This window comes from Chrysochloris asiatica, unplaced genomic scaffold (genome assembly GCF_000296735.1).
Source record: "Chrysochloris asiatica unplaced genomic scaffold, ChrAsi1.0 scaffold00097, whole genome shotgun sequence".
Classification (NCBI taxonomy): Eukaryota; Metazoa; Chordata; class Mammalia; order Afrosoricida; family Chrysochloridae; genus Chrysochloris; species Chrysochloris asiatica.
The window spans coordinates 10,716,542-10,724,906 of record NW_006408615.1 but is presented as its reverse complement, the minus strand read 5'-3'; the positions used below and the strand labels follow the sequence as shown (position 1 = coordinate 10,724,906).

General features: G+C 52.4%; 1 protein-coding gene across 1 annotated transcript in view; it reads left to right on the top strand.

The window, feature by feature from the left end:
- Positions 1-8,365, top strand: part of ACO2 (aconitase 2, mitochondrial) — a 68,467-nt gene that overhangs the window by 48,721 nt on the left and 11,381 nt on the right. Inside the window, exons 3-4 of the mRNA XM_006866870.1 lie at positions 987-1,245; positions 4,288-4,380. Coding sequence (XP_006866932.1) covers positions 987-1,245; positions 4,288-4,380 — 352 coding nt within the window. The remainder of the gene's footprint in view (positions 1-986; positions 1,246-4,287; positions 4,381-8,365) is intronic.

Here is an 8,365-nt window from a genome sequence, read left to right as displayed (position 1 = left end):
GGGTGTATTGCTGCAGGGGGGGACGCTGTGAAGGCAGTATTGCTGCAGGGAGGGGGCACTGTGAAGGCGGTATTGCTGCAGGGAGGGGGCACTATGAAGGCGGTATTGCTGGGGGGACACTGTGAAGGGGGTATTGCTGCAGCAAGCAGCAGCACTGGGTGCTCAGTCCAGGTGGGAGGGACATGACAGCAGCAAGGAGCCCTCAGGAAACTGTAAGGTGGGTAGTGGGGGGTCGACCTGCCCTGAGCTCAGTCTAGATGCTCTGTGAGAGGCTGGGGCAATAAGGGTGGCTAAGTCCTAGCAGGACTGCACCTCCTTGTGATCAGGAAGGGAGTGGGAGAGCCTACAGAGCAGGGAGGACCCATGAGCACTGAAGAAAGTGACTGGGTGTCTGGTTTTGAGAGCTGACGATCACACCTTCTTGGTGGAGTGAGCAAGGGACCTTGGGAAAGGCTTTTTCTCTGCGGGGTTCCACTTAGTAAGGCAGCGGTGAAGGCATCAAGCGCTTGAGGTGGAGGGAAGGCTATACAGCATGCACCTGAGGGGCTTAGGGCCCTGGGGAGAGGGCTTCAGGCGAGGGAAGTCTAGGCTCCAGGTTGCAGACTTGAGCCAATGACATCACTTAGCTCCACTCCCATTTCTTCTTGGCTGTTTTATGCACAGGAGGATACAATGAGCATTCAGTGATCAGATTGTTGTTGTTGTTGTTAAGTGCCTTCGAGTCGGAGCCGACCCATAGCGACCCTGTACAGGGTTTCCGAGGGTGAGTGATCAGATAGACACATAATAAATAGTGCTCCACAAATGAGAGCCATTAACAGGCCAGACAAGCAATATCTTGTGATGTTGTCATTTACCTATTGGTCACTCAGTCTTGAGCGCCTGAGGTGTGCTGGGCGAACTACAGTGACCAGGACCAGTCGTCAAGGTTGCTGTGTAGACAGATGGAGTAGCTGGTTTCAACCCCTTTCTCTCTCTCCCCTCAGACTGAACCGGCCTCTGACCCTGTCGGAGAAGATCGTGTACGGCCACCTGGATGACCCGGCTAACCAGGAGATTGAGAGGGGGAAGACGTACCTGCGACTGCGGCCAGACCGTGTGGCCATGCAGGACGCCACGGCCCAGATGGCCATGCTGCAGTTCATCAGCAGTGGGCTGCCCAAGGTGGCTGTGCCCTCCACTATCCACTGTGACCACCTGATTGAGGCCCAGCTTGGGGGCGAGAAAGACCTACGCCGCGCCAAGGTGAGCTGGGAGTGGGTCAGGGTGGGATGACTCGGGAGGAGAGGTCAGTCCCTCACAAGGGAGCCTCCTAACACACTGCCTCCAGATCCTAATGGGTTTGTTTTCTTCTGAGTCTACACATAGAGTCCTTGTGTGGTGCTGTAAGATAAGCACTCGACCTAGGGTAGGTTTAAATCACAAGAGGTCGGTGAGTCAAACTCTCCAGTTGCTCCTCATAAACTACACAGTCTTTATGAGCTAGAACCAACTTAACAATCCTGCAAATACCGTTTGCTCATTGAGAAGGCTTTAGAAAATACAGGACAAGCTGACAGAAAATAAAACCATTCTTAGTCTTACCACACTGAAGGTATTCCTGTTATACTAGGAAATGACACATATTGCCTGTCCCTCTGGGAGGGTCGGTGAAGTTCCCTCTCTGCCTAGAGCAGTCCGTCTTCTGTGCACTCAGGTCGTCATCTGCCCTCCTGAGGACTCTTGTCAGGTACAAGGGCCCAAGGGAGTCACTGTGGCACCCTTCCATCAAGCCCCACAACCAGTTGGACATGAATAGGGCTCGTCCCTGGCCCCAACTCCTACTTTTGTGCTCTCTTGCTAATTGACCCACTCTGGAGATGTTTTTCCCTCAATTCCCCACCCTTCCAATAAGCCCAACCCTGCTTCCAGCTCGGCCTCTATGCTGCCTTTGTGTGTGCTGACTGTTGGCTGCAACCAGTCTCTGGCAGCCCTGGGCTCCCTTCCCCCTTGTCCTCTGCAGTGGGGGTGGGCAGCCTCACCATGGTTGCAGGGGGCATTGGCATGGGCTGAATGCTGGCAGGACCTATACTTGAGAGTGCTCTGGACCCCAAGTTCAAGCCAGCTCAAAGCTTCCCAGACCCCTGGGAAACACGCCGGGCGGCATTCTCATCTGTACGGGAGTTGGGCGGTGCGGGTTCCTGGTTACATAGATGCTCTTTCCTGCTCAGCTGCAGAGAGCCCAGCCTGCTGGCAGCATCTCCACATTAGCAGTGGGTCCCTACACTGTCAGGACCTGGCCATGGTTAGGAGCCTGGGCCCCTTCAACCCTGGGGATGATTGCCCACAGCGGGGCCACCACTGCCAGATCTGGCCCTCTCCTTCCGTCATTTTCTTCTGGAGATGAGATTCATTCTGTGGTGTCTTCAGCAGCACTTACTGAGCACTCAGTGTGGACCAGGCAGACAGGGTCTTATAGGGTAGGGGCCACATGCCCAAGACTCACACCAATAGATCAGTGTGGCTGCATACTAGGGGAGGGGATGTGCGGGACTCTGAGCGTATAACCACGAGGTCTAATTGAGGATGTGACACAGAAACTGAACAAACAAGGAGGCGTTAACTGGAGGAAGAACATTCTAGGCAGAACAGCATGTACACAGGCCTCAAGGTGGGAGGGTACTTGCAGCAGTTGTGGCGTCGAAATGGGTCAGTCAGTGTGGGTGAGAGAGGGTGGGGTTAGGTGGGTGGCGCAGGTTGGGCCCTGCTGGCTCTGTGATGCTTGGGAGTAACTCAGGTCACTAAGGGGTTTCCAGAAGTGGGGAGGGATGTGGTCAGGTTTACCTACACCTGTGAGGAGTCCTTGGTGGCTGCCCACAGAAGCCGAGTGACATAGAAAGCCTAGAGGGCTTCAGGCTGAGTCTGCTATGGAGTCCCTCTTCTTCCCCCTACCCAGAGACACATGTGTACACATGCCTCCTGCCCTCAATGCCAAGTTCATTCACACGTGACTGCTGTATGAAAACACAGCACATCCATTATTAATTGGAAAGAGGCTGCTCTTTGTCATTCTTTGGTCTGTGAGTCTAAGTTTCAGTATGTATTTGTAGAAGGGACTGACCTGAACAATCTACACAAGTCCCTCATTTTTCTCTGTCTGCCAGTCTTTTACTTGGGGCCCCATGAGGGTTAGAAGAATGTGTGGTGAGTCTGCATTTGAGTGGGAGCTGGCTGGTTTTGAAGGTACTGTGTCAAGGGTCCCTTCTCCGCTGGGAGGCACGACTCTCCTGGCCCTCATGCTTCCTGTCACGGGGTCATACTTGGCCAAGGACATGTCATGTGACCTCACATCAGCCATGCTGTGAGGCCCAGCCCAACTCCTGAAGCTGTTTCTAAACTTATCTATTGATTTGTTGTGTTCTGTGGAAACCACTGATGGAAAGTGGTGAGCATTGGGTCGTCTTTCATTGGCAGCTCTCATCAAGCCTGTTACCACCTATGGAGCCACGTGCTACCTTCTCTGTTAACTCCTTTCTCATCGTCATGACGAAGGAAGTTCTATTTTATGTTAGGCAGAGTTCACTGGGATTGGACAGCTATGGTATCAAACCCTGGCTCCTCTGTTGAACTCTGGGCTCTTCAGCTCTTTGCTTCTCTGCACTTGTTTGATTCACATCTGTAAATGAATGGGCTTGATGAGGGTCCTTCTTCCTAGGATGGGTTGTGAGGGTGTTTTGCGTGATGCCAGTTTGCCAGTTGCCTAGTGGGCGTTCCAGAAATGTCAGCAGTTATGACAGCTGAGGCCTCGAGGCTCAAATGGAACACAACAAACTCAGTTAGCTCTGGAGGAACCAGGGATGTCCCCTCTGATTCACTGCTTCTCTTAATGCTTGCTGCCCCCTGGCTCCCAGCATCGTGTCCCAATAGTCAGTCTGCGGCCATGTGCTATCCCCTGCTGACTTGACTCTCTGAAGAACCTGGTTATTGGTGGTTCAGCCCAACTCGTTCTACAGCTCCATAAGGAAACGGAGACGCCAGACTAGGCAGCAACGGGCGTATCCCCCAATGGGTGCCCTTCAGCTGGGCTGTCTGCTTTCTTGTCCTTTCTCTCCTGCCCGTTGAGACTCTGGCCAGCATCCCTCATCCCTCGAGAATTATTTTTAGAAGTTCTTCTGGAGCCAGCCTGTCCTCAGAGCCAGCGCTCAAGGGTCATGGAGGTGGGAGGGGGAGGAAAGGGCTAGCCATGAACAAGGGTCATCCCAAACGTACACAGGTCTCTAATGCTGTCATTATTGATTGTCTCAACAGGACATAAACCAGGAAGTATATAATTTTCTGGCAACTGCTGGTGCCAAGTATGGCGTGGGCTTTTGGAAGCCTGGATCAGGAATCATTCACCAGGTAAAATAGGGCCCAGGCCAAAGTTGGGTAACCAGAGAGCACTGTCCACTGCTGAGTCTGTGGGAAGTGCGGTGTGCCAGGCTCAAGAAGACTCTCTCTCGGCCAGCCTTCTGGCTCTTCCGCCTGTTGTTTTCTGGTGGTGGTTTTTTTTTTTTTCTTTTAACAAAACTGACCCCATCTCACCAGTTCCTTGTGTATAATTCAATGACATTGATAGTGTCCTTCAGTTTGTGTTACCGATTCTCTATCCTTTCCCCGGCCCTGCTACTACCATTCACATACCTTACCCCAGTAACCACTACTCGTCGTTGGTGTCTAGATAATTGCTGGGTTTTCTGTGTGGTCAGGCACTGTCTGTCTGTCCTTTTAGACAGGCGCATTTGCTCAGCCTCCTGCTTTCAAGGCTCAGCCATGTCGTGACAGGCCTCAGGACGTCGTTTCTCTTTATGGCTGAGCAGTGTCCCACTGTGTGGGAAACGTTGAGTTTTCATGAATTTCTCCATGTGTCATGTTAAGCATTCTCGTTCTCCCTCTGGCTCGCCCCAGGCAGCCCCCATTTTTGGTTTTGCAAATTCCTCTCCCCACTTTCTTGGAAGCACATACACAAGCGTCTGTGGGCCTTTGGATTCTTTTGATTTTTGTCCCTAAAGGTAATCTTGGTGCTTTTTGTCCCACAACTTGCCTTTTGTATTTTATGTTTTTCAAATAGCTTTTATTTGGTAGAGCAGTTCTAGGTTAACAGAAAAATCATGCAGAAAGCTAAGTTCCCATCCACCCCTTCCCCCTGCCCAGTTTCTCTTATTAACATCTTCCCTTCCTGTGGCTTGTGCTGCTGTTGTTGAGACCATGTGACACATTCTTGTAACTAAGTCCATTGCTCACCTCTGTGTGTTGTACAGTCCTGAGTGTTAGGACAAAATACCTTGTGTCCACCGTGACAGAGTCATTCAGAATCATCTCACTGTCCTAAAAATGCCCTGTGTCCCATCTGTTCACCCGTCCTCCATCTCTGCCCCTGAATGCCAGGCAACCCCTGGTCTATTCTCCGTCACTATGGTCTTCCCTTTTCCAGAACGTCATAGAGTTGGAGTCATGCGGTATGGAGTCTTTTCAGTAGGGCTTCATTTCCTTCAGCTTGCGTTTTTCATTGCAGTAATAAGGATGACTAACGTTTCTTTGATAAGTATATACTATGGACAGACACACTAAGGAGCTCTGATAGTGTAGTGGTAGCGAGTTGAGCTACCAACCTCAAGGTCAGCAGTTGGAATCTACCAGTTGTTCCTCGCAAAAAAGATGAGCCTTTCTGCTCCTGGGAAGATTTAAAGTCTTGGAAACCCTACGCAGGGTCACTATGAGTGGGAACTGACTTCACGGCACACTTCCACTACCATGTGTCAGCTACTATGAGCACCTTAAAAATACTGATGCGTTCAGTATTCACCACATGCTATGAGGTAACCAGCCTTTAGTGTGCATGCTTTACAGATGGAGAAACTGAGGCAGAGAGAAGGTACTCTCCTTGCCCAAGGACATCCAAGCCTGGATGTGTACCCCGGCAGGCTGCCCCTCCTCCAGTGCTCTTAACAGCTGTTCTGGTTCCTTTGGGCATCTCTATAGGATGGGGGAGGAGTCTTGGTGTGAAGCTGTGGGTTAATGCGCTGGACCACAAAGTCATTTCAGCTGCAAGAATGGCAGTTCAAGTTCACCAGCCACTCCTCGGAAACCTTATACGGGGTCACTGTGGGTTACAACCGACTCCATGGCACATAACAACAACAGTAGGCTAGGGGAAGAATCCTAGTGTGGCACTGCAGGCTAATGTGCTGGACTGCAAGGTCAGTTTAAACTACGAGGCCAGATGTTCAAGCTCACCAACTGCTCCTTGGAAACCCTACACAGGGTCGCTATGAGTCAGAACTGACTCCACGGCACTTAATAACAGTAACATAGGATTGGAGGCACCACAGGGAGTATGACCTTGTCAGCTGGGGGCTCTTCTTCCAGGGTCCTCTAGGGTGGACTTCCTGGGAGTAGGTGTGTCTGCATGTGTCTCCATGGAGATGCTGCTTTGTTTTTGAACTACTGACTTAATTTGTGGGACATCCTGGTGTGAAAACCTACCTCCACTCCTTTCTTGGGTGCACACCTTCTCCCATGCCTGGCCTGGCTCCTGGCCTCCTTCAGGATGAGCTGAGTCAGGCTATAATCCAACCCCCCTGCTTCCAGGCTGCCCACTCAGAGCTCTACCCTTCAGAGCTATGTCCTTCCAGGAAGGACTGCTTGATTGAGGTGGCAGGGCTGGGGGTCCGGACCGCTGGGACCAACATGGCCCTGTGTTGTGAAAGCATCCCATCCCAGATGCTCCGCATTCCACCTTAGACACACGACCGACCAGCCTCCAGGTGGCTCCACCTGCGCAGCCAACTCCAGATCTGTTTGTTCCTTGGAGCCAACTCTTCAGCTTCACCTTTCTGTGACTTCCCAGGGTTGGAGGACTATGTGTTCCTCTCTGGGCCAGTACAAGGTCGCTCCTCAGTGTACATCTGTGGAGAACAGTGGGATTTCCTAGTCCCAGCCTAAAATCCACTCCCCTCTCACCCTCGTCCTCCCAGCCCCACGCAGCCGATGGTGAGACCCCGTCACAGCCTGCATCTTTATGGCACTCACTCCTGGGCAGGGCGCACACTTACGGTCTGTACCGAGTGCCACACTGCGTTCCATCTTCTTGGCTCAGACCTCTTATGATCTTGAGGAGCTCTCGGGTGAACTAGTCTTAAACCTGGGTATAGGGAGGGCTGCTGGCGAAGCGATGCGGTTAGTGATTGTTTGCTATTTGTTGGCCTGGTCTTCCCAGCAGCTGCACCCCTCCTCAGGAGAGCCCTGGCTAGACACAGGCCCTGGAGTTTCTGTGACACTCTGGGAACCCACTTGCCCCTCACCCGCTCTCAGCACTTCATTAAGCTCGTCCCATCCTGCTCTTTTGTGCTCTATCTGACAGCCTCAGATGAAGGCTCTTGCATACTTATGCTAAATAAAAATTCAGATTCATAAAAATGCCCAGCTCATGCTCTTTACCAGGTACTGTCATGTGCTCTATACACGTGACCTCATCGATAAGGTAGTCACTGTTATCAGCTGTCATTTATTTGTGAGGATACTGGTTTGGAGAAATGACATACCTTGCCCAAAGTCCCACAGCTTTTCATAGGTGGTGGAGCCAGAGCTGGAGGAGCCCAGGATGTGGGCTTTCTGGGTAGGTAGAGCTCTATGTGCCCAGGACCTCAGAGGGACCTAGGTGCTAGGCAGGGCCACACTTGGGTACGGACCCTGTCTGTCCCTCCACTACCTCTGTTACCCAGGGTTTGAGGGGGAAGGCTCACTGCCAGCATCTTTGCAGCTAGGGGGTGTACCTCAGTGAGGGGAACACCACAGCCAGCCCAGGCTGCCCAGGCCCACAGAGTACAGTGAATGACAGCAGGGGACAACCGGGCCTCCTGCCTGCTCCTCTCGGCGGGAAGAGCAGGGCCTTCAAGTGTGGGCTCTGCCACTTGTCAGACTTGGACACCAGTGAACAAGTCACTTCAGTCCAGCTGTGGAGAAGCACACGACCACAGGACTCCCATTGGGTACCCATGCTTGTTGGGTGCCTGGTGGGGACTGGAACCAGTGTCTGAAAGAATCATCTCCCTGGGTGAGAAGCCAGGTGGGCACACCCAGACCCTACACAGACCACCCCCCAAGGCATGTTGGCAGGTGATGGGGCACATTCTCCTGTCTCAGTTCATCTGGGTCTCACAATCCTGGGTCACTCGGTGCTATATTCAGGAGGTGTCAAAGCGGTTCACAAGCCCAGGCTGCTGTCTTCCAAGTCACTGGTCCTTCCTGGCCACAAGGGAGCCCTGCCCACTGAGCCCAGCTGGGGAAGTTACCAGGAATGACTGAAATCCTGTGTCCAGGGGTGGGGCAGCTTTGTAGACCCCGT